The following is a 27,176-nucleotide window of genomic DNA, read 5'->3' as shown; positions in this document are numbered from 1 at the left end:
TTAACCAAAAATATGTAGCAGAATACATATTGTCCTAAACTGATTAAGACATTTTTTTTATAGCCAATATCTATAGGAGGGGTTTCCATCATCCCTGCTAAGTTTCATTTTATACAGTATGTCTTATTTTCAGTCTGATGTGTATTATATGTGAAGCTGCGTATCAGAAACTGGTACTGTCATAATATTGAAGCCTATTGAGATTTCCATACATTAGAGGATTCCACCATTATTGATAATTTATTGATCAGTAAGTTAGCGCTGCACTTTTTTTTTTTGTCTTTTTTTTTTTTGGGTGGATTGGGAACACATAACAGTGCTTAGTGCCAGGCATTTTACTGACACATTTTTTATTTAACCTCTAGTAGTGTATTGTAAATAGTAGTGTGGTGATTACATATTATAAAGATCGGCATGTGGAATTAATAAACATCAACAGATTTCTGTTGTGCCCCACCAGACCGGCCACCCCATGGACAATGTGCCTGGCTGCTGAGTTTATGCCCCATTCCTGCACTGATTGGCACTAATTGGCAGCACTGACAGGCAGCAATGATTGGCACTAATAGAAAGCACTGATGGGCCCTGATCGCCACTGATTGGCAGCACTAATGGGCATTAATAGGCAGCACTGATTGGCACTGGGAGGTGGCACGGATTGGAAACAGATTGGCACCGATAGGTGGCATTGGTTGGGACTGATATTAGGTGACACCGATTGACATGGACTGGAATATGATTGACACTGACAGGTGTTAGTGATTGTAAACACTGATTGGCACCGATTGGAAACACTGCCACTGGCAGAGGGCGTTTCACACTGAGCCGATTAGACGCTTAGTGGCCCGCCCAGATCCCATCCCATTGGCTGGTGTTTGATAGCTGCTGGGTCCTGCCCACTCCTGACATCAACACTCAATTTTGACAGCTGGTCTCTCTCTGTATTCAGTTACATTACATGAGAGTCAGTGTCACATACTCAGCGGATCTTACAAGCAGAACGATCTGCTCAGTCTGAAACGGTCTTACAGGCAGCAGGGGCTGCACACTCATTGGATGCAGCCTTTCACAGCAGTCCCACAGGCCCCTCTTAAAATGCCACCTGGGACTATGGGCCCACTAGGTCCCATGGTAGGGCCGGCCCTGCCCTCACCCCTCTTTTACTTACCCGAGTCCTAATTTTATCCAGTGCCGTGCATATCTGTAGCTCTTCTCTATCCTCACTCCTGGGTCTTGCTGGCTTTTCCTGGGGGCTCCCAGTGCTGTCAATCAAAGCCAGTGACAAGGAATTTGGGGGCGGGGCCGAGTCCCGCTGTTTGGGTCAATGGATGCAGGGGACCTGAGCGACTTCCCATGGGGGCACTGGACCGAGAGGAGGGGCCAAGAGGGCCTGCAGGGGACCTGAGAAGAGGAGGTTTGCGGCTGCACAGTGCAATTCTATTGCCCAGAGCAGGTAAGTATAGACATGTTTGTTATTTTTTTATTTCACTTATACAATCACTTTAAGTATCCAAAAAGTGTGAGACCTGACCTGGCCAAAACACATCTGTATCAACCACCTGTATTATCTCATGTCTATGGATAGTTTAGCACAGGGATATGCAATTAGCGGACCTCCAGCTGTTGCAGAACTAGAAGTCCCATGAGGAATAGCAAGACTCTGACAGCCACAAGCATGACACCCAGAAGCAGAGGCATGATGGGACTTGTATTTTTGCAACAGCTGGAGGTCCGCTAATTGCAAATGCCTGGTTTAGCACAAAAAACTGAAATTTAACAGAGACAGGTTTAATTCATATTTTTTTTTTTATTAAAATACTGGAAGACCTCTTTGAGTAAACTACAATGAAGAGTATTCGTACATGTAATAAAACATATACCATTGTAAGTTTTAGGTCAGATTCTGGAGCATACAGCTGGTCAAAAATATCCACAAACTTCAAAAAAACAATATTAGTGTGTGAGAAGAACAGTCATTTCCAAGGGCCAATCCGTCTACTGGACAAAAGTGTGCTCCTGCTGCAGTTCCATATTGCTTCTGGACATCAGTCACTTCTAGCGCCTCCAAAATTCTATCAATCGATGAACCATCTACAGTCCACGCTAGGAGAACCTTAAGCATTTGTACAGACAGCTAGCATTCGGGAGTGATAAGAAAACAAATCTGCATCAGGCTATATACCATTATCCCCCTGCCCTAACCACATCTGGAAAATACCTTACCTGCTGGAAGGGATGACCTGGTGCAAGTATATCTGCAGCTAACCCAAAAAAATTTTTTAACCTTCCTAACCTGATAAAAAGGTAAGTTTTTCTAGTAACCTCTCGAGTCATTATTTAAAATCCCCTATGCAACATTTACTTTAATCAACTTAGCCCACCATCTGTGAATACCCTCAAAGCCAACTTCAATTTGAAGCATTGACTGCAATTGGCAAGTTCAGCCTGTAATATATGTAAAAGTTAAATCTTCAAACAATGCATTATTTAAAAAGTTAAATAATCATCTCTACTTGACAGAATCCCAAGGGTTGTTCCAAGTGGAAAAGAATTATGGTAATGCTCCAAAGCTAGGTGGGGCATCAAAAGACACTGCTGGGCAGAAGGTCTGCATTTGAAGACAAGGTTATCCAATGGCAATAAGATCTGTAGGCAATTCTACAGGAATATGGCATATTACCCCCTCTAAATTATCATAGTCCTGCGAGAACCCAAAATTAATCAAAAGGAGTACACATGACACAGCAATCCAAAACCATTTAGAATACAAAAATAATATAATTAATTCTAACACACAAAATAGGTCTACTCTGTACAGTTTTCCAGCACACAAACAGTCACACAAAGACTACTTAACGGCTCTGAAATGTAAAGAAATGAATATGTGAAGATGTGATCTATGTGAAGATGCACGTTCCTGGTCCTGTAATGTCTCTGTGTCGACCAATCACTTTCTCTGATCCTCCATCAAAAAGTCTGAATTTTGTACTGCATGACAACAGTTCTGTGAGGTTCTAAGCAGAGGGACTGGATCCAAACATCCCAGTGTTCTCTGTCCCCAAGTCCTTTTAAAAAAAAAAGACACCATTCACAAAGTAAAAAAATCAAGGCCATGTAACATGCGTAATCTTCTTCTTTGCTTCTGTAGGTTTTACGTCACTCTGGAAGAGATAAAATTGAACAGTTGTTTTATTGTTCCATACCAAATAATATAAATGCTCACTAGTAGGTAAATGTTTTAAAAGAAATTCTGATAGAGGAAGGGTTTGAACCCCTGGCAGGCTTTTGCCCCACTATGTAGTGTCATCCTTTCAATTTGTCCTGGTAACAAAGAATAATGACAAATTCAAAGTGTTATGACTGCCACCAGAAAAAAAAAAGGTGAGAGAAAATATTCCAACGAGGACCCCCTCTTCAGATGGCAACTGTCTATAAGGGAAATTTCCCTCACTTAGGAGAAACCTCCTCTCACATCCTGTTGTACCACCAGAATAGTCTCCTTACAAAAAACAGAGCACAAAATAGACCATGATTTTAACCACTACCTACTATATCCAAATTAAATAAAAACATTTTTGGTTGCATGCACAGTTTAAGCTCAACAGAATTCTCTTAAATCTATATCTCGACTTGCTTCTGAGATGAATCCAATGTACCACCACCTTAAGGTCCGGTTCACACTGAGGCAGCACGACTTCCAGCGCGACTGCCTCAGGCGACCTGGACGCAAACCACTGCGGCAACTTGCAAAATGACTTCTGTATAGAAGTCAATGCAAGTCACCTCAAGTCGCCCCCAAAGTCGTACAGGAACCTTTTTCTAAGTCGGAGCGACTTGAGTCGCTCCGATTAGAACGGTTCCATTGTACAGAACCGGACGCTACTTGTCAGGCGGCTAAGTCGCCTGACAAATCGTCCCAGTGTGAACCGACCCTTAAGCAGTGGTTCTTAACTCCTGTCCTCAGGGCCCACTAACAGGCCAGGTTTGCAAGATAACAGAAATACATCACAAGTGATATCATTTGCTGCTCAGTGATAGCAGTTATGTAGTCTGCATCTCTCACAAGGCAATACATAAAATCTGTCCTGTTAGTGGGTCCTGAGGACAGGAGTTGAGAACCACTGCCTTAAAGGGATTCTTCATTTCTGTTTTCTTATTTATCAAATCCTAGTTGTCTGGATAAGATTTTAAACGGTTTTACTTCAATACTTTGAGTTCTCTAATCCAGAAAAAGAATGCAGATCAGGACTTCTGACTTTAATCAAATTTTCATGATATCTATTTATGTTCACAGATTCCAATAATACTGATACCAGTGGGCCAGCAACAAGCAAGAAGGGCATTAGGAATAGAAGTCCCCACTTTTGGCCTAGAAAGGGCTTACTTCTAGTAGATTTTTGTTTAAAGTGTTCATTTTCTCTTTGACACCCCATTCACACTTGTCATGTGACTTTGGATATTAGTCGCATGACAAGCCATTCCCCATGCTTTCCAATGATACCCATTCATATATGTGGGACCTAAAGTTGCAGCAACTAAAGTAGTTTGTGCACTACTTTGGTCTGACTTTTAATGCGACTTGAGGGCTGTAGACTTCAAAGTTAACCCTCAAATGTTGCATGAAAGTCATCCCAGACAAGTTGTCTTTCTGTCCCCATTGGTTTGGTGTCACCTCAATAAGAGCTTTCTTCCAATTTGTGTGGATTGTTACTTTGTATTGCTTTATGCACTCAATGTGTTATAACACTTGTATTATTGTGGTTTACACACAATTAGTTTTGTTGCATCGTGATAGATGCACAATTTCACTTCACTGTATACACTAGCGCTTCACCTTTTTGATCTATTAAATCAAATCCACCCTGGCTGGACCCAACTCCACTGGCACTCCTGGCTCCTCCCCCCCAGCCGAGTGCTGGGACACTTGTGCTGGCTTACTGTAAAGCTGGCTTGGTGTGTCCATAAAACACAGAGCTTGGCTGCCCCCCCCCCACCCCGCTGACTGTGATTGACAGCAGCAGGAGCCAATGGCTACCACTGCTGTCTCTGCGCCTATGAAGAGGGAGATAGCAAAGACAGCCTCTGCAGTAGTGCACATTGCTGGATTGAGTTTAGGCTCAGGTAAGTATAAGGGGAGAGGGGGAGCTCTGCAGACCGAAGGTATTTTTATCCAAATGCATAGAGTGCATTAAGGTAAAAAAAAAAAAAAAAAAAAAAAAAAAAAAAAAAACTTCAGCCGTTAGAATAAACTTTAAAGCCTAACTCTATCTTTCATTGTGGTGTAAATTGTTTGTTTGGACCAAGCTGGTCCAAATGAACCACTTTCTTTACTAATTGCTGTGGCCGCTGTCAATGCTGCATAAACTGTATCCTGTCTGCTGCCAGAATAAAACTGAGTCGGGCCCGAGTGCCGCTCAGCCATTCACAGGAAATCTTGTATTTTTAGCAATGAATGCATGGCTTCCTCTGACGTGTTGATTGTGATGTCATCTGCCTGCCTCTTCATCTCGGCCATTCAGAGGAAGCCATGTATTCATTGATAAAAATACAAGGATTCCTGTAAATGGCTGAGAACCACTCAGCCCTTTTGATTTTGCTGTGGCAGCAGACGGCAAATTCCCTGCACCACTATGCTGCATACTGTACATAGCTGTGCTACATACAGTTTATAAAGCATTGAGCAGCTACAGCAGTTAGTAAAGGGAATCGTTCATTTAGGCTAGCTTGGCCCAAACTACCTATTTAAAGTTAAAGGAAAGATGGAGTTAGGCTTTAATTTGATGTCCAACAGCGGAATAAATTCAGAATATTTACAAATAGCACAATTGCTGCACCATACAACCTGGAAGGCTGAGGACATCTAGTGGTAAAAAAGAATTACTGCGGAGGACAGTACTGAGGAGGAGGGAGTATTGCAGCCAGAGTTCTTGAAGGAGATCTCAGGTATCTATTAGGACCCCTAATGTAACCTTCCCACTCTGGTGAAGCTGATTAAGCACAGTCTGCTCAATCAGCTTATTCCCTGGCCAGAGCTGCCATGGTTTGACAGCTCTGAACCCATAAACGCCCACACGGTCTAGTACTGGGCTCATACTACCCAGTGGAGATCAGCGTATAACACTCAATATCCTGACACCTGCTATTGGGGTCTTGGGCACTCAGGAGGGACAGCTGAGCTCAGGACATGACGGGGTGGAGTAACCTACCTCTACATGTAAAGGCGAATCCCATCTACAAGAATGGCAGTGGGGAGAAAAAAAAAAAAAAAAAACCTTCAGTGTGCAGCAGGCCCCTTATTACTTACTTGAGCCCCACCTCTATCCAGCGATGTGCACGAGTGCCTCGGGCGTCCAGGACTCTCCCTCTTGATTGGCTATAACACAGCAGCAGCACCATTGGCTGACTTTGACAGCAACGGGAGCCAATCAGTAGAGAGGGGGTGGGGACGAACCGTGGCTCCGTGTCTGAATGGATACACGGAGCTGTGGGGGCACGCAAACGTTGGGAGGGTCCAGGAGCACAGAAGAGGGACCCAAGAAGAGGAGGATCCAGGCTACTCTGTGTTTCATAGAGCAGATAAGTACAGTGGATATAAAAAGGTGTACAAACCCCTGTTAAAATGTCAGGTTTCTGTGATGTAAAAAAATGAGACAAAGATAAATCACTTCAGAACCTTTTCCACCTTTAATGTGACCTATAAACTGTACAATTCAATTGAAAAACCAAACTAAAATATTTTAGGAAGGAAGAAGTAAAGCTAAAATAATGTGGTTGCATAAGTGTGCACACCCTCTTATAACTGGGGATGCAGCTGTGTTCAGAATTAAGCACATCACATTCAAACATGTGTTAAGGCCCCTTTCACACTTGTATGACTTGTCCTGTGACTTGGGACTGCAAAGTTGCATGACAAGTCATTCCCCATGATTTCCAATGACAACCATTCATATTAGTATGGCTTCAAGTTGTGCCGACTTCAGGTTCATAGACCTCAAGTCTCCCTGAAATTGCGGCAAAATCGCATCAAAATAATGCAGCAAAATCGCGGGACTTTGAAGTCGCAGAAGTGTGAAAGGGGTCTAAATAGGAGTCAGTACACACCTGCCATCATTTAACCACATACCAACCGGCTTATGCCGATGTACGTCGGCAAAGTGGCATGGGTGCGCCAAGCAAGGTACCCGTACATCGCTGTGTCAAGCATGCCCGCAGACTCTATGCCCCCTGGTGGCCCACGATCGTGGCATGGAAAGGCTGAACGGGCAGATGCAATGTAATCAAGACATTTCCCTGTTCTGCCTAGCAGAATGACAGGGATCTATTGCTCCCAGTGATCGAGAGCAGTGATCTCTGTCATGTTCTAGTGAGCCCATCCCCCCTACAGTTAGAACACGCTGAGGGCACACAGTTAACCCCTTGATCGTTCCCTAGTGTTTAACCCATTCCCTGCCAGTGATATTTACACAGTAATCAGTGCATTTTTATAGCTCCGATCGCTGCATAGATGTCAATGGTCCCAAAATTGTGTCAAAAGCGTCCGATCTGTCCGCCGAAATGCCACAGCCATGATAAAAAAAAAAAAAAAAATTATATATATATATATATATATATATATATATATATATATATATATATATATAATCGCCATTACAAATGTTTTTTTTTTTAAATGCCATAAATCTATCCCCTATTTTGTAGACACGATAACTTTTGTACAAACCAATCAATATACGCTTATTGTGTTTTTTTGTTTACCAAAAATATGTAGAAGAATAGATATTGGCCTAAACTGTGGAAGAAATTAGTTTTTTTATGTATTTTTTGGGGGATATTTATTATAGCAAAAAGTTTTTCTTTATAACACAAAAAATAAAAACCACAGAGGTGATCAAATACCACCAAAAGAAAGCTCTATTTGTGCAGGGAAAAAAAAGGATGTCAATTTTGTTTGGGTACAATGTTGCATAACTGCGCAATTGTCAGTTAAAGCGACGCAGTGCTGTATCGCAAAAATGGGCTTGGTCAGGAAGGGGGCAAACAAAGTGGTTAAAGTGCCTCAAATTAACCCCAAATAAAGTTCAGCTGTTCTAGTAGGTCTTTCTTAACATTTTCTTAGTCGCATCCTACAGCAAAAGCCATGGTCCACACAGAGCTTCCAAAGCATCATCATAGGGATCTCATTGTTAAAAGGTATCAGTCAAGAGAAGAGTACAAAAGAATTTCCAAGGCATTAGATATACCATGGAACAAAGTGAAGACAGTCATCATCAAGTGGAGAAAATATGGCACAACAGTGACATTACCAAGAATTGGACATCCCACCAAAATTGATGAAAAGACGAGGAGAAAACTGGTCAGGGAGGCTGCCAAGAGGCCTACAGCAACATTGAAGGAGCTGCAGGAATATCTGGCAAGTACTGACTGTGTTGTACATGCGACAACAATCTCCCGTATGCTTCATATGTCTGGGCTATGGGGTAGAGTGGCAAGATGGAAGCATTTTCTTACAAAGAAAAAAAAAAACGACTAAATTTTGTAAAAACACATCTGAAGTCTCCCAAAAGCATGTAGGAAATGTGTTGTGGTCTGATGAAACTAAGTTTCAACTTTTTGGCCTTAATTTCAGAAGATGTTTGGCACAAAAAACAACACTGCACATCACCAAAAGAACACCATACTCATTGTGAAGCATGTTGGTGGCAGCATGATGCTTTGGAGCTGTTTTTCTTCAGCTAGAACAGGGTCCTTAGTCAAGGTAGAGGGAATTATGAACAGTTCCAAGCACCAGTCAATATTGGCACAAAACCTTCATGCTAGAAAGCTGAACATGAACAGGAACTTCATCTTTCAGCATGACAACGACCCAAAGCATACATTCCTAATCAACAAAGGAATGGTTTCACCAGAAGAATATTAAAGTTTTGGAATGGCCCAGCCAGAGCCCAGACCTGAATCCAATTGAAAATCTGTGAGGTGATCTGAAGAGGGCTGTGCACGGGAGATGCCCTCACAATCTGACAGATTTGGCATGTTTTTGCAAAGAAGAGTGGGCAAATGTTGCCATGTCAAGATGTGCCATGCTGATACTCGTACCCCAAAAGACTGAGTGCTGTAATAAAATCAAAAGGTGCTTCAACAAAGTATTAGTGTAAGGGAGTACACACTTGTGCAACTATATTATTTTATTTTTACTTCCCCCCACCTAAAAAGATTTCAGTTTGTTATTAAACTGAGTTGTACAGTTTATAAGTCACATTAAAAAGGTGGAAAAAGTTCTGAAATTATTCATCTTTGTATCTTTTTTTACATCACAGAAACCTGACATTTTAACAGGTGTGTGTAGACTTTTTATATCCACTGTACAACATGTTTGCTATTTTGAAAGAAAACCCCCCCCCCCAAAAAACAAGACTTTAGTATCACTTTAACTGCTTCCTGAACCGCCCACCATACATATACTGCGGCAGGGCGGCCCGGCTGCGCAAAATAACGTACCTGTACGTGATTTAGTGCACGCGGTGTAAAGGGTGCATGCTCTCTCGCTGTGATTGGACACAGCAGGAGCAAAATCACTAGGTTCAGCGACCTGCCGATCGTTCTGTGAAGAGACGGATCAGCGCTGGCCTTAAACAAGGCAAACTGCTGATCTGTCAGGGAGGAAAGGAGAGATCTTTGCTTCAGCTAAGCTAAAACATGATCTCTCTTCTCCTCCAGTCTGTCCCTCCCCCACACAGTTAGAAAACACCTCCCTAGGACACATTTAACCCCTTGATCGCCCCTGGTGTTAACCTCTTCCCTGTCAGTGTCATTTATACTGTGACAGAGCTTTTCTTTTTTTTAAGCACTGATCACAGTATTGATGTCACTGGTCCCCAAAAAGTGTCACTTAGTGTCCAATTTGTCCCTTGCAATGTCGCAGTCCTGCTAAAAATCGCTGATCACCACCATTACTAGTAAAGATAAAAAACAAATCCTTAAATCTATCCCATAGTTTTTGGACGCTATAACTTTTGCGCAAACCAACAAAGATACGCTTATTTATAAAAACAAATTAGCAGAATACATAACAAAACGGAAAGTAAAGGAACAGAAGAGAAATTAAGTCCAAATCAAATCAATATTTGGTGTGCCCACCATTTGCCTTTAAAACATCATCAATTCTTCTAGGTCAGTGATGGCGAACCTTGGCACCCCAGATGTTTTGGAACTACATTTCCCATGATGCTCTTGCATTCTGCAGTGTAGTTGGGCATCATGGGAAACGTATTTCCAAAACATCTGGGGTGCCAAGGTTTGCCATCACTGTTCTAGGTAAATTTGTATATAATTTTTGTAGGAACACGGCAGGTAGGTTGTTCCAAACATATGGGAGAACTAACGGATCTCCTGTGGATATAGGCTGCCTCAAATATTTCTGTCTCTTCATGTAATCACAGACTCACAGTGATGTTGAGATCAGGGCTCTGTGGGGGTCAAACAATCTATTCCAGGACTTCTTATTTTTCTTTATGCTGAAGACAGTTCTTAATGACATTGGCTGCATGTTTGGAGTTGTCCTGCTGCAGAATAAATTTAGGGCCAATCACTCGCCTCTCTGATGGTATGGCATAATGGATAAGTATCTGCCTGTATTTGTCAGCATTGAGGACACCACTACAGCCTCAATGTTGCCCTTTACTTTGTGCTTCTTCAAAAGAGCTTGAACATCACTTGAAACCCTAGTCTGCGTTGAAATCTTTGTCAGGGAGAGACCTTGCTGACGCGGTATAATTACATTGTGTCTTGTTGCCGTGCTAAGTCTTGCCATGGTGTATGACTTGTGACATGAAACAGTCTTCTACAACCTCACCTTAGTAGCTGAGTTTGGCTGTTCCTCACCCAGTTTCAAGCCTACACCTGACTGTAATCCTACAAAATCCCTGACTTTGTGCAAGTGTACAAAGTGTTCAATTATAAGAACTGATGCTGGTTTGAAGCCAAAAAGGTAGTCACACCAAATATTGATTTGATTTGGATTTTCCTCCTGTTCGCTCACTTTGCATTTTGTAAATTGATCTAAACAGACATATTTTTGAAGGCATTCTTATTACTTTACAACATTTTTTTCACACCTGCCTTATACTTCTGCACAGAACTGTATATATTAGAATAGAAATATTAGTTGTCTGAAAATAAAAAACAAAATAAGTTGGTCTATTTCAATCATAATCAAGAACTCATGTACTTACTGTCACATCAGAGTCCTCCTTTGGAGCAGCTCTTTTTATTTTTATAGCACTTGCAGGTGTTTCGATTTTTACTTTGCCTGTTGATGCATTGGTTCCTGGGCTTCTGGCCTGCTGTCCATTGTTACCAGTGTTGACTGCTTTGGCAGAAGGAGAGCAAAGTTTGGACACTGGGCTGGTTGGCTGTTCTGTTCGGATAGCACTGTTTGCTTTTTCCATAGGCAAGGGATCAAGTGTCTGAGCTGTGTCTCCATTTTCTGTCTTTTTCACTTTTATGCTAGTGTTAGTAGAGCTTCCATCGAACACTATGAGAGGTCGTTTTCTTCCACTCTCTGCACTGAATCTTAAAAGAAAATATATATGTGTCAATGAATGTGGAAAAGGTTGCTGACTCCTGCTATAGAGCTATGTCACTTGGGTGACAGCTCTGAGTCTGCTGGGGCAGCTGACAAGGAAGGAAAGGAAATCTTTTACAGAAAAGCAGAAAATACAATATACATATTATTAGAAGATTGTTGTTGAAATGAATAATCTGATGACTATGTCTCAAATTATTGCATGTCACAGATTTTTTTTCTAATAGTACCTAGAGCTCAAAAGACTCTTCTCATCACCAGATGTTTTCTTATTGATCTCCAGTTGCCATTACTTGTGGGTCTTCTATTTTGGGACAAATGAGATTGGATGCACAGTTCTCATTTCCCTCTACACTCTCAGTTTTATCTTTAAGTTTTATAATTATTATTATATCGTTATCTAACTCTTGTTTCTTCCAGGCATTAGACAACTGGCATGCCAAACAACAACACAGCACCATACTTTTATTTATTTATTTTCACACTTATAGTAGTACTGCTAACAAATGGTTAACTCATTATTTATTATATAGGACAGCCCAATTTTACACCTCGGATCACCTCCAAATTCTGCACCTTCAGACCGCAGATCATCCCCAATGCATGTGCTTATCAGACCTCAGATCATCCCCAATGCATGTGCTTATCAGACCTCAGAACAGCCAGGGAGCATTTGCTATCAGACCTCAGATCAGCCACGATGCATGTGCTATCAGACCTCAGATCAGCCACGATGCATGTGCTATCAGACCTCAGATCAGCCACGATGCATGTGCTATCAGACCTCAGATCAGCCACGATGCATGTGCTATCAGACCTCAGATCAGCCACGATGCATGTGCTATCAGACCTTTAGATCAGCCACGATGCATGTGCTATCAGACCTTTAGATCAGCCACGATGCATGTGCTATCAGACCTCAGATCAGCCACGATGCATGTGCTATCAGACCTTTAGATCAGCCACGATGCATGTGCTATCAGACCTCAGATCAGCCACGATGCATGTGCTATCAAACCTCAGATCAGCTACGATGCATGTGCTATCAGACCTCAGATCAGCCACGATGCATGTGCTATCAGACCTCAGAGCAGCCACCAAGCATGTGCTATCAGACCTCAGATTAGCCACGAGGCATGTGCTAGGAGACATCAGATCAGCCATGATGCATGTGCTATGGGACCTCAGATCAGCCATGATGCATGTGCTATGAGACCTCAGATCAGCCCCAATGCATATACTATCAGACTTCAGATTAGCCCCAATGCATATACTATCAGACTTCAGATTAGCCCCAATGCATGTGCTATCAGACCTCAGATCAGCCCCATCTACGGAGCTGTCCATAACAGCCAATGGCAGCGGGTGTCAGCTGAACTACATGAGGTATTGGGACTTGGCAACCAAAACCACATTTATCGCGGTGCATTTTCAATGTTGTATGCATGCACATTTTATTAGCTGCTATGGACAACTGTAATTCACACAGAAGACAAAAAAAAAAAAAAAAAAAACTGGAAGCCGATTGGTTTCTATGCAGAGCTGCACCAGATTTTGCACTCTCCATTTTAGTAAAATCAACCCCACTGTGTCTTGGCAACCTAAAAACAGCACTCCATGTGGTAGTTTTGATCTACTGAAAATGAGGTCTTAGGGGGTATTGTTTTGTCCTGTGTAACATCTCTGTAAACAGCTGTTACTAAACCTGGCCAGAGCTTGATTGCTTCTGAGGATAATGTGAATGAAGGAATCTCTATTGTATTTAGGCAGGCCCAACACCCACATCTGCATCAGGGCTAAAGCCCCATACACACTATCAGATTTTCTGCTGATTTTTTTCCTTCAGATTTACCAAAACCATGTAGTAGAAGGGCCTGCCTGATTGCATACACATTGAAACTCCTAAGGTTTGACCTCATATTATATGGTTTTGGTAAATCTGAAGGAAAAAAATCAGCAGAAAATCTGATAGTGTGTATGGGGCTTTAGTGAGAGAAATCAAGCCCTGTAAGGCCGGTCTTAGTGACAAATATTCACAAAAACCACAAAGTTACACAGGCAAAACAAATACCCCCAGATCTAATTTTAGAGTGGATCAAAAATGCTGTAAGGAGTTCTATTTTTAGGTTGCCAGGCTTTTGTGTGCATGACATGTCCATAGGTCTAAAAAAATGACATACATAGAACATTGAAACGTGCACTGGGTAGATGTGGCTTTGGGAGTTAATTTCTATTAGGTCTTTGGCTTAAACTTAAAAGGTCAACTGTCAAAAATCCTGGCTCGACAAACTTCCTGTTTAGCATGGATGGAGTAATCTACTGAGAAATCAAAGCGTGTATTGCTAGCCTTAAAGAGACTATGTCACCAACTTAAAATTTGCATGTGCTTGCAGGGCCAATCACAGCTCGAAATTGAGCCGCCTACGGTCAGCTTATTGCAGACCCTTCTTTCAAAACATTCAGTGAAATGCGTGCAGCACCTTTCAAGCTCCAATCACAAGGCCGGGTTCAGTGCAATTGTTTAAGTGTTTTACATGTGGTTTTAGGTGTGCTACCATTGACTTACTTAATGGCTAAAGCCTGGTACACACCAAGTTTTTTACCGTTCAACCTGCTGAGCTTCAGTGGGAGCAGTTGTACTATCCAAAGTTAGTACAGCTATCTCCCACGCTGAGCTGTTGTGTTCCGACAGGGGGACGCCCCCCCACCAGAACACTCTGATCAGCTCTCTCTGCCATTGGCTGAGAGCGTTGATCGGGAACCAGTCGGCTGCTGGTTTTCCAGCATGCTCGTCTGACAGAAGCCGACCCAACGGCTCCATTTTTTTGAACCAACTGATATCGCCCGGCATTTGTCCCGTGTGTATGGGGCTTTATAGGGGGTTCCTCGCAGTTTTTCACCTTAATGCAATCTATGAATTAAGGTGAAAAACTTTTTTGCTGGAGCTGCCCCCAGAGCCTCCCTTTTTCTTACCTGAGCTTTATCGCTCCAGTGACAGGGACGAGCACAGCAGCTCCATCCGCTGTCTCGGCTCCTCACTGGATAGATAACAGTGGCTCCTGCTATCAGTCAATCAAATTCAGTGACACAGGAGCCGGGGGGGGGGGGGGGGGGGGGGACGACAGAGTCCTGTTTGTGTCAATGGACACACCAGCAGGACTCGGGAGCATGCCCACATGAGTGCCCCCATGAAAAATGGCTCTGAGGGGGCACTCGAGAAGAGGAGGAGGAGCCAGGAGCCCCGCAGGGGGACCCCATAAAAGGAGGATCAGGCCGCCCTGCACAAAACCCTTGCAGAGAGAAGGTAAGTATGACATGTTTGTTATTTTTTTTTTTTTTTTTTTAACTAGGATTTTTAACACAGCTTACCTGTAAAAATCTTTTTCTTTTGAAGTACATCACGGGACACAGAGCCATAGTAATTACCATGTGGGTTATAGTCCACCTTCAGGTGCTGGACACTGGCACACCCTATACAGGAAGTTGCCTCCCTATATAACCCATCCCACTACTATCTCAGTTTTGTAGCAAAGCAATATACGTGTATACTAGAAAGAGGGTCGGGACCTCTGTGTCCCGTGACGTACTTCAAAAGAAAATGATTTTACAGGTAACCTGTTATTATAATCCTATTTTCTTTAATCGTGCATCACGGGACACAGAGCCATAGTAATTACTACGTGGGATGTCCCAGAGCAATGCCAACTGAGGGGAGGGAGACACAACCAAAGTAGGGCACCATGAGATCAGAGGATTTATACTGCTGCCTGCAGTACACTGCGCCCAAAGGCAACATTCTCATGTCTTTTTACATCAACCAGATAGAATCTGGTAAAATGTATGGATTGAAGACCAAGTTGTGGCCTTGCAGAATTGAGCCATGAAGGCTTTGTGATGCACTGCCCACGAAGCACTAACAGCCCTTGAGGATTGTGCTTTGATTTGAGAGGGTAAAACTACCTCATTAAACCATAAGCTTGAGCGATTACTTGTTAAATCCATTTAGCATAGCAGATTTTGATGCTGCCTGTCCTCTTAACACGAACAAAACATCCTTTTAGCCAAATCTGAGCAGTCGCCTTTAAGTAGACTGACTGCACTCGCCACATCAAGAGAATGTAGTGATTTTTCTTCCATAGAACATGGTTCTAGAAAAATGAAGGTAGAACAATATCCTGGTTTAGATAAAAACCGGATATTACCTTCGGTAAAAAGTTAGGATGAGGACGCAATATTACCTTATCCTAGTAAACAATACACATTTACAAGAAAGAGCAGCCAATTATGATACCCTTCTTGCAGCAGATATGGTTACCAGTAAATATAATTTCCTTGTCAAAAAAGGACCAAGGGAATATGTTGTATCGGCCCCAAAAAAATAAATGAATAAATAAAAAAGCGGTTTTGTAATGCCAACAAAACTAAATTCAAGTCCCAAGGGTTCAGGGGTTACCTAACCGGAGATTAAGCCATGTTACCCCCTGAATAAAGTTACAAACCAAAGAATGCAAAGCAAGTGGTTGTTGAAATAATACCGATAAGGCAGAGACCTGTCCTTAGAAAGCACTCAAGGCAAGCCTTATTTCTCACCCCATCTGCAGAAAGTCAAGGATTCTCATCTGAAGAAAGTCAAGGATTCTACCTTTGACCCATTTCTTGGGGTGCAACTCCTGGTTTCACACCAGGAGACATATGTTTCCCAGACTGCATAATATACAATTATGGAGGGCGGCTCCCTTGCATTAACCAAGGTAGAAACTACTGAACCTGACAGCCCACGCTTCTTCAGAGTGTGGGTCTCAATAGCCAGACCATTCAATTTAGGGTTTGTAAAGTAGGATGGAACACCGGACCTTGCGAGAGAAGGTCTGGCCGTGATAGGGTCTATAGGTCCCCTACTGCCATCTTTACGATCTCTGTATAACAAGATTTCCTGGGCCCGGCTGGAAGCAACAAGAATCAACTTCCCTTCCTGCTTGATCCTGCGAAGAAGTCCTGGACGCAGCCAGAATAGGAGGGAAATGCATAAATCAGTAAGAACCGATTCTACGTGAATAGCAAGGTATCTGTTCCGCATGCTAGCAGATCCTTTGTTCTTGACACAAAATTGACGATTTCTTTGTTGAACCTGGACGTAAAACAGATCTATGTCTGGGATCCCCCATTTTTGACAGGAAGATATCGGGGTGAAGGAACCATTCTCCTGGGAAAAAAGTCTGGCGACTCAAGTAGTCCGCCTGCCAATTTTCTATTCCTAGAATGAAGACTGCCGATAGGCAAAGTACAATGTTTTCTGCCCAAGACAGGATATGGATTCACCTTTCTCTGGGCCGCACAACTTCTTGTGCCCCCTTGGCGATTAATATAGACCATTGCTGTGGATTTGTCAGATTGAATCCTGGCAGGACAATACCATAAACTGAACATTCAGGCCCTCAGGACCAAGAGCTCTGCCTGAATTTCTAAAATGTTAATGGGCAAGGCCATTTCTGATCTAGGCCACTTCTCTTGGACAGTTGCCTCTTCCAGGACTGTTCCCCAATCTAAACAAAAAAGGTTGACATATGTTGTTACCACTTTCCAGGCAACTGAAGGATTTTCCCCTTGGTAGATTTTTGGATATCAACATTAAACTGAGGCTCTGGCGCACCCAGCCTACAGCACCTGGTATTTCCAGGTGGTCTCTCATCCGGGTACTAACTAGGCCCGACCCTGCTTAGCCTCCAAGATCAGACGAGATCGGGCGCTATCAGGGTGATGTGGCCATATGCTTTGGAGTCAGACACATTGGGAATGTAGAGCTTGAACCCTTTGTTCCAAGCCGATAGGAAACTGTTTTGCAGCAGTCTCGAATGAAACGGAGCATAAGGAATGGCCTTGATTGATGCCAGAAGTTCTCCTTCTTGTAGGATGGAGATAACCGATTTGGATTGACTCCATATGAAAAAAGAGTGGTTATATTCAGAAATTGAATTTAGATTTTTGAGATCCAGAAAGTCCATTCGGATTTGGCACCGTGAAAAAAAAAAGGTTTGAATCAAACCCAAACCTCTGTTCTTACATGGGGACGCCGATGATCACTTTTTTTATTTTTCTCTGGATCCTTAGAAACGTTTGAGCTGAGAAGACAAGGAGACACAAACTCTTGGAACTCCAGTTTGTACCCTGGAGCTATTGAAGAAGTCCCCCATTCGTCTCGACACTCTTCCTGCCAGATCCTTGAGAAATGCAGAAGAATTCCCCTATTCGATTGAACCTGACGTGGAATCCGCCGTGACTGCCTGGAGGCTGATGCCTCTGGCACAGGAGAAGGAGCTTTAAAACAAAAATACATTTACTCCCTTTCTTAAATGGCAAAAAGGGGTGCTTTGCACTAGAATTTATTTGGATGCATTATCCAAAACATCCCTAAATAGCTGTTTCACTGCAAAAAGGAAGACTAGCTAGCAGCTTCTTACAAGGCGCTTAGCGAAGGGTGCAAGGCCTGAAGGATAGAATCTCTCATATTGCTAACAAAGCTGCCTCCTGGAAATGCTGAGCAGGATAACCTTGAACACCTGTTTAAACTGGTCTCTCAATGATTAAGCAATTACTGTCATGGCAGGCTGAGACTCAATCTGCCAGGAATTCCACCTTTATATCCGTTGGATCCTTAAGCATTTGAGCACTGTCAGCCGGACAAATCAAACTTATTCGCAGAGGATATAGCGGCATTAATTTCTGGTATACCCTACTTAGTGAATTTCATCCAACCATAGGATAAAGTGTGAACATTTTTTGGGGGGATAAAAAAATGCTTATCTGGGTGATCCTTTCAGATACAAAAAAGCTTTTCCAGCAATGAATGGACAGGAAAAGGCATGCACAGCTTGAGGAGACTTTAGTGAACCCAAACACTCAGTTAAGGCTACATAAATGTGGCGCGATCATTCAGCAAGAAATTGCATCACCAATCTTAAGATTGGAACAGCTGATTCTCCTGCATTTGACACCTCAGAAGAAGAGGAGTCATCAGCCTCACCACGGTCCCCTGAGGGAATGTGTCTTCTCCTGCCCCTAGTTTGAGGGTCCTGGGTAATGGAAGAGAACCTGTTGCATTTTGACCCACACTGCAATTAAAGTCGCTAAACTTTTTTTTCTTTAATCATCATAAAATAAACAGAGGCTGCAGTGTTAAAAACAGTTGCAGACATTTCATGGCCCTGATGTTCACTCTGACCAGCCACCCCCTCTCAGGGAAGGATGCCATTTGTAGAGATGAGTAGGCTTTCCTGAGCTTGAGGGAGACCCTTTTAGCTCTTTTTTGGGGGTGTTTCAACCCCCCCCCCTTCTGACCATAGCCCGATGCACAAAAGCAGAGGTACTACCAAAAGAAATTGCATGCACTGCTTGAGCAATAGTCCAGCTACTACCACTGCTATTAATGCTCAGCCTAATGCAAATATTAAATTTGTCAAATAGCAAATGCCTGTATCACCAAAACCTCTTTCATGCTCTTCTTTGCTCTTAAGTCTCTCCGACAATTTTGCAGCCAGCATAAATTGAGTTTTTCTTTTTTTAAAAACACACTCCCACGTTAGAGGACGCCAGCGCCACACTAAGCCCCGCCCAGCGCAAGCCCGGGCCTCCGATCCAACGTGATCGGCTGAGTGAGGGATGGCGTGGAGGAGACCTGGAAGCCACCGCCGAGTAGGGGCGGTGAATAGAAAATGGCATTGCAGATTGTTTTTAGTTCTCCTTCATACTCAGCCTCTTGAAGAGGGGGAAGAGTTCAGCTCAGGTGGAGGTGTCTGGAGGAAATAAAAAAAAAATAAAAAAAAATAAAAATAAAAACTTACCGGAGGTCTGCCTGCTAGCCGGAGGAAAAAAGTTTGCTGCTTCTGTGACACAGCATGACTCTGAGCAAAGCATGAGAAGGTATGTGCTCCATACAGCCCCCAGTGGTGACACTTAGGCATGAAAACATTTACTTTAAAGGAGACATTTCATAGGAAAATTTAAAGATTCCTTAGAAAAACTCCACTTACCTTTCCCGCCGCAGGGTCTTCTGTGGTAAAACCAACAGACCCAATCTTCACCCTTCACGGTGGGTTATGTTAACAAACCTTCAGGAACCAGGGACCCTCGGGGAGCCCCCAATCCCGGACCTGTAAAAAGCACCTTGCCAGTAAAACTTTATGGAATTAATAGCAAAAGTACTGGATTCCGTGGTCCAACTCTCTAAAAAGAGAAGCGTTACAGCCAAAACCTAGTTTCTTCAGATACGAGGCCCAGGTAACATTCAATTCGGCCTAAAAGACACTTTGAATGGATCCGGCTGCATAGCTAGCCCCACCAAGGATTGCTCCAGTGGAGCTCAGCACAGCACATCTTTACTCGTGACCAACACCTTAGACACTAGCGAAAAAACTGATTCTCCCAGTAGTGGGAGGGGTTATATAGGGAGGCAACTTCCTGTTTAGGGTGTGCCAGTGTCCAGCACCTGAAGGTGGACTATAACCCAAATAGTAATTATTATGGTTCTGTATCCCGTGATGTACGATTAAAGAAAAAAACCTTTACAACCACTTTAAGCAGAGCTAAACACGGCAATACATATCTCCTTTAATGGTTTGTCAACCCACGCTGACTATGGCATCCCCTACCCAGCCTCTTCAAGGTACTGGGCTGTGGTCATCTTAATTAGCCGATACGGGATGATGTTGAATGGTGCAGGAGTGCGGTCATCCTGGCAAATAGGCGCTGTGCTGAAATGGAGACTTCACACAGGCAGGTAGTTTTTTTTTTATTGCAGAAGAGAGACTTCATTTCACTTTTGCAATAAAGAGCCTGCCTGCTTCCAGTTTTTGAAAGCATGACTTTGGTTCCACCTTAAAGTGAGATAACAGCTCAAAACTTTTCACAAGGGATGTGTGGGCATAAATATTCAACTGGAGACTTTATTGTGCCCCAATATAGTAAAATATGCCATACCTTTTCAGTGGCTGGGTGTGCTTTTTCTCTCCTTTTTTACTTTCCATCATTTTACCCCACCGACTCTTCGGCAAAGCTCTTTGAGGAAGGGGCATGGCGTGCTGGACGAAGATTTCAGTTAATTTCTCCTTGTCCTTCACAGAATCTTCCACTAAAATATTTTTCTGTATCAACAAAATACACAATTCAGAACTTATTGTTACCAAACTTCATTTAAAAAACAAAACAAAAAACACACACACACACACACACACACACACACACACACACACACACCACAACAACAACATTATGGGCACCTGGCAGTAGTAAAAGAAATGTGGGAGTGCATTACAAGTAAATACTTGGTACAATTTCCTGGACTATGACAGACAAATCTTTTATCACTTCAAGGCACTTGGGGGGGGGGTTGACATTTCATTTTGAGAAAATTACCAGTTACGCTTACCGGTAACTGCGTTTCTTCCAGGAAGGTACATCTGAGAAATGACTGGTCCCACCTGACAGGAAATACAATCAGCAAATGAGGTGCAGGAGGGAAACTTTTTCCAGAGTAACTATACCAATGGGTGGGAAGTAGGCCTGCCCTCCTGGAAGATTTCCCAGAAACGCAGTTACCGGTAAATCTAACTGGTAATTTTCTCTAGTCATCTTCCAGGACGGCACACCTGAGAGGAGGAAGAAGAAGAAGATCAAGGCCTACCTTTGCTTGCAAAACCTTTTTTGCCAAATGCCAGATCCTGAGGCAACAACAGTTCCACTCAGTAATGTCTCAAGAGTTTGACAGATTTGTTCTATTGAGGTTCCGGCCAAGAGGCTGCCAGTGATCTTGTGGAAAGAGTTTTAAGATGGGCTGGTACTGGGGACCATGATTGCGTATAAGCTATTCTGATGGCCTGTCTAATCCACCTGGCCACTGTTGGTCTAGACGCCTTCCTTTCTTAGAGCCACTAAACAGAACCAAAAGGTGGCTTGACTTCCTGAAATCTTTAAAGGGATTGTAAAGTTTTTTTTTTTTAAATAACAAACATGTTATACTTACCTCCACTGTGCAGCTCGTTTTGCACAGAGTGGCCCCGAACCTGCTCTTCTGGGGTCCCTCGGCGGCTGTCTCGGCTTCCTCCTGCAGGTGCTTCTCACGTTCATGCGAGCTCCCTCGCATGGTGAGAAGCACCTGCGGGTGTGTGCTCCCGTGATACAGCCGGCGGCTATAGCCGCTCGCTGTATCATACGGCCCCGCCCCCGGCGCTCCGCGTCAGTGGATGTGATTGACAGCAGCTCGAGCCAATGGCTGCGCTGCTTTCCATCCACTCCAGCCAATCAGCGGCCAGGCTGAGTAGTGAAGAGGAAGTCGGGGACGAGCGCGGGACTTTCCAGGGGTGAGGTAAGTAAAACGGGGTGGGCTGGGGGCGCAGGCACTGTCAGATGTTTTTTCACCTTAATGCATAGAATGCATTAAGGTGAAAAAACATTTACCTTTACAACCCCTTTAACCCTAAATATGTCAGCAAAAAACTTCTGACGTCCAGTAAATTAAATTTTTCTTCTCTTTCGTTCCTCAGATTTTCACAAAAAGAAGGCAAAATGATGTCCTGTGATCTATAAAATTGGGAGACTACCTTGCAGAGATACAAGGGACATTTCCTCAGAGCTTCTGTCAGTGCCTCCAACTTCAGCATCAGATTTCAAGGTGGGAATCTGTTAATCCTAACGGGAGACTAGCTAACAGAAATCTTTTGATCAGGGTATTTAACAAGAGCCTCTGGTACAAGAGACAGACAGAGCCGCTAACTGCACTCTCAGAGTGTTCAGGGCTATTCTCTGGTCTACCCCTGCCTGTAAAAATTCTAGCACTACTGGTACAGAGATTTCTCCATCCTAACACCAGCATGAAAAAACTTTCTAGATCTTTGTATAAATCTTTCTAGTAACTGGGTCCCTACTCTCTAGAAGGGTCTCAATCACTTTTTCAGAGCATCTGTTCCCTTTGAGGAGCTCCCTCTCAAGAGCCAGGCCGTCAAGCAAAAGTACCTCGAGTTGGTGTGACGCATCCGCCCCTGTAGTAGGAGATCAGGCCTGGTGAGGAGGCACTGTGGAGGGGAGACTGGACATTTCTTCTAAACCAGCTCCTTTTGGCCACCAAGATTAGGTTGCATTCTAAAACAGGCTAACTTCTGTAGGACCTGAGGAATTATTGCTAGTGGGGGGAAAAGGCATACACGAAGTTGCAACCCCATTCCTGTGCAAGGGCATCTACCCCCTCTGATCCCCTCTAGGGTGAGATAGAGAAACCGTTCCACCTTCCTGTTCCCTCTGCAAGCAGAGGTCTATATCCGGAACCCCAAATCTCGGTTCAACTCCCATTCCCCCCTGACGGATTTGGCTGCCTAATTAGAAAGTCTGCTTCTATATTCGTGGTCCCCTTTACGTGGACCGGCGATATAGATGGAAGGACCCCCTCGGCCCAACCCAGAACTTTCAGGGACAAATTCAGGAGACTCTTTGACCTTGTCCCCCTTGACAGTTTAGGTGAGAGACCATTGTTATGTTGTCTGATAAGACTTGAACTTCTTGCCCCCGAATCCTGCCCTTGAATGCCCTCAGGGTCTGTCCTACCATCAGGAGCTCCCTGTAAATGGAGGAGTTCTTTGCTTGAGCCAGGACCCAGGATCCCTTTGCTTGAAGCTCCTCCAGATGATGCCCCAACCCCAGGAGCTTGTGTCGGTAGTTAGTTTAACCGGGTTCCACTAGACCCAGGTTTGACCTGATGCCATTCTGTCCTCATCTAATCAACATCTAAGAGAGATTCTTACTTCCCCTAGGACAGAAATCTCCCCATCCAATGACTCCCTGTTCCTGCCCCAGGAGGAAAGCAGGAAAAACTGCAGTTTTCTGTAATGAAGCTGTGGTGAAGGGACCGCTGGGATGCAAGAGGTCATTAGTCCTAGGATTCTCATGACGTGTCTGCAAGAGCAGTCTCAGAGTTCAATCAACGATGAAACTGCAGCCACCTCTTTTGCCTTCTTTTTCTCTGGGAGAAAGCTTTTGAGCCCTGGCATCTACTAGGTATCCCAGAAAGACTTGGCTTGGAAGGTTCGAGTTATGACTTTTCCCGATTTAATATCCATCCTAGGGTTTCTAAGGTGAGGATCGTTTTTTCACTCTCACCTGCTGTAGGGAAGGACCATAAATTAGTAGAGATTCCCCGAAGGTGAAGATAAGCCACTGCCCTTGCTAGGACCTTGGTGAACACCCTTGGGCTTGCTGCTAGGCTGAAGGGGAGAGCTTGGAACTGCCAGTGCTAAATCCCCTGTTCTGCGAGGACCGTGAAGCTTAGAAGGGACTTATGTTTCAAGGCGATCGGGGCATGGGAGGCAAGCGTCCCTCAAGTCTATCGTGGTCATGAAAACATCTTTTAAACAGATGTTTACGCACGCTGCATATACTTTCCATGTGGAAGCATTTGTGTCGTATAAATTTGTTCATTTTCCTGAGATTATTAAGCAAAATTTGCTAAATTTTGCTAAGTAAAACCCCTGACAGAGCCGTTTTGATGGGACTAGGGAGAATACCTCCTGGTCTGCCAGATCTTGTACATTGTCTAGCAACCCTTCTGCCCTCTGACGATCCCTGGGTGGATGGGTCAAAATTAAATTCTTAGGGGGAGGCGAGAGAAGCTATAACCAATAACCCCCTTTTAGTAACTGCAGGATATAGGGGCTCATAGAAATTTCCTCCCACTGATGAACAATATAGGAGTCTCCCCCCTACCCTGATTCTGGCATCTCTTGGACTGCTTACTTGGAGCTGAAACAGAGCAGACCACCCTTCTGCCCATTTTTCTCCATTCCCCCACCTTTTGTTTGTGTCCTTCCTGGCCTTAAACTGGCCCCAGAGATAATCACAACCACTTTAACCTAATTGCTAATCTGACAGAACCACTGCTGTCAGAAGGCAGCAGCGGACATCTTACTACACCCAGCTACGTCTTGAATTTCAGAGTAATTTTAGCAATAAAGTGAGCGTATATAAAACATAGTATACAGAGATCTGTGATGCGGTTTTGACATTACATTTTGAAAGAAATTGGACGACAGCAGTAGGAAGGTGGCGGAGGCCATGTTGGTAGACCCCACACTGCTCAGCGTTAAACATTAAGGCTTTAAAAATCAAACATCCAAACAGCATTGCAGATGTTAAAATACTATATTTATTTCTATGCGCTCACTTTCATGCTAAAATTACTCTTAAATTCAAGACATAGCTGGGTGTAGCAAGATGTCCGCTGCCGTCTTCTGACTGCAGGTGTTCTGTCAGATTAGCAAACCTGGTAGTAGTGGAACACATGCACATCTGATGGAACGTCACTTCCGTTACATTATCTGATGGGTTCGCTGGTGTGTAATGTCAGAAAAGTGTTGGACCACATAGCGCGGTGGGACGCATGCGCAATCAGTTCTTTGGGTTGGAACGTCACTTCTGTTACTTAATCTGATGGGTCACCGATTCTGACAGAACACCGGCCTCCTGGCCGAGACTCCTGCTGCCATCTTGCTGAATTCCAGGCCTACCGGGACCCATGCTCACCTTGCGAGGACGAGGCCTAGAGCACCGCACATGCACGGAAGAAGCCCGCCATGCCACCCAACCAGGAAGCGTAGCGGCTCCTAGCCAGGAGACTCCTGTGCTTTAACTGCTGGCCCCTTCACCCCCAAAGCCCAGCAACCTGGATGGAAGGTGTGTGTGGGGGGGGGGGGGGGGGGGATACATCCACAGGAGCACCAGAAACACTTCACCCAGTGCTCAGAAAGATCCTTACAGAGGGGAACCCCTGGAAGTGGGAGGACCAGCGACCAGGGGGGAGACCTTCTGCTACCGAATTCAGGTCACAAAAAAAAAAAAAAAAAAAATTGCTGCCAGGGAAACACAATCAAGAATTTGAGGTGCAGGAGGAAAGGCGTTGGTTTTTAACTTCATTTGTTGATTGTGTTTTTTTCCGTCAGGTGGGACCAGTCATCTCTCAGGTGTGCCATCCCGGAAGAGGGATAGAAAAATATTTTTTTTTTTTGAGTAGTAAGAATTATTACAAAATCAAAGGGTTCTTAGGTCATTTAAAAAAAACAAAAATAAAAATAAAAGTGAATAGATTCATATACTCTGTAAATACTGTATAACAAGGGTAGGCAACCTTTCAGAGGTTGAGATCTACCTGGACAAAATGTAGGAAATCGAAAAGATCCCCAGGGGAGAAACTCCCTTAAAAAAAAAAAAAAAAAATAACTAAAAAACTATCAAGTCCCCAATAAGAACACAGCATAGTGTCCTGCCCCCCCAATCCCCCACACTCACACTGCAGTGTCCTCTGCTCCTCCCCCTATACCAGTGTCCTGTGCTCCCCAAAGCAGAGTCTTCTGTCCCCCTTCACATTACATTATCACCCCCCCCCAACTGAAGTTTCCTTTAACCCTCTGCCCCCCACCTTCCATAGCAGTGTGCTCTGTCCCCTTAATATCACCCCCCCCCCCCCCCACTGTAGTCTCTTCTACCTTGCAAAGTGTACACCCACTGTAACAGAGCAGGGAGGTGTCTCAATACTGGATGGAGGGCGGGAGCAGCAGGAGCAAACTTTTCACATTAACAAGCTGGTTATTGGTTGCTTGGACCACCCAGGTTCCTAGCAGCCAATCCCCTGCTGGTTAATGTGAACAGTTAACTCTGGCAGCTACCGCCCTCCATCCAGTACTGTGATATGTCCCACTCTCCTATCTGCAATGAGAGAAAGAGCGCAGAGGCTGGAGGGGCTGGGGAAGGACATCGGCAATGCAAGGCCGCGTTTGTGGTTTACCTGTCAGCTGCCAGCGGTTGACTAGTAGATCGCGATCAACGGCTTTCCGACCCCCACTATATAATATTAGGATGAGACAAATCCAATAAACCATCAACATTATCAATTAATTTCATACAATATCCCTATTTTGGGAGGTTTCTTTCTGGTCTCTGACCAAAATGTATTAACAGCAGAAGATCAACCGTCAAAACCATATGTTTGAATGTTATACATTTGATGGTTGCTGGGTCATTACACATGGAAGAAACTTTAATGGGTGGAAATATGCTCTACACGATTTATCACATGGCATGCCCTAGAAGTTGCGTGTGACAAAACGTGTAGGTCAGAGCTACGTGCTGATGTTTGTTTTTGCAGGCTGGACTGTTTTTCAATGCGCAATCACATGATATTACCTGTAGGTGCAATACTATTTTAATAAAGAGTATTTTTAAAAATTTACACTATGTGGAGTATACACTCTCTTCTTTTTCTCTCCGAGTGCAAGCGGCTTGTGAGGTTTAGTTAACCGGGCTTCTTTTTGGACTCTATGAAAGAGCAGGAGACGTGACAGGTATGGAGTAATACCATACATGCTTTACATGACCACTCTTTTCCCAGAAGGTCATATTCTTCTAGAAACCCGCAGTCTTGATCTTCCTGGTGGAGGTGTTTGATCTGCCATGGCACATTTATCAAATATTTTCTCTCTGGAATTTTCATATTTTTGCACTTTCACTTTATTTTTGAGACTTTTCATGTTTGCTTACTTATATCAGTATAAAATAAATATAT

General features: G+C 43.7%; 1 protein-coding gene and 1 pseudogene across 2 annotated transcripts in view; both read right to left on the bottom strand.

Moving 5' to 3' along the window:
• Window positions 1-2,828: 2,828 nt before the first annotated feature.
• The window catches only part of CUNH2orf49 (chromosome unknown C2orf49 homolog), a 43,956-nt gene continuing 19,608 nt past the window's right edge, over window positions 2,829-27,176 (bottom strand). For both annotated transcript variants that reach the window (XM_077482681.1, XM_077482680.1), the window contains 3 exons: window positions 20,555-20,718; window positions 11,229-11,568; window positions 2,829-3,161 (listed from right to left, as the gene is read on the bottom strand). In XM_077482681.1, the coding sequence (XP_077338807.1) occupies window positions 3,105-3,161; window positions 11,229-11,568; window positions 20,555-20,718 (561 nt within the window). In that variant the 3' untranslated portion in view covers window positions 2,829-3,104. The remainder of the gene's footprint in view (window positions 3,162-11,228; window positions 11,569-20,554; window positions 20,719-27,176) is intronic.
• LOC143986018 (5S ribosomal RNA) lies at window positions 17,234-17,352 on the bottom strand (annotated as a pseudogene).

The sequence above is a fragment of the Lithobates pipiens genome, unplaced genomic scaffold (assembly GCF_037356315.1).
Source record: "Lithobates pipiens isolate NorthernLeopardFrog02 unplaced genomic scaffold, aLitPip1_a1.2 Scaffold_16, whole genome shotgun sequence".
Classification (NCBI taxonomy): domain Eukaryota; kingdom Metazoa; phylum Chordata; class Amphibia; order Anura; family Ranidae; genus Lithobates; species Lithobates pipiens.
Note: the sequence above shows the minus strand (reverse complement) of the source record. Positions and strands in the feature narration are given on the sequence as shown.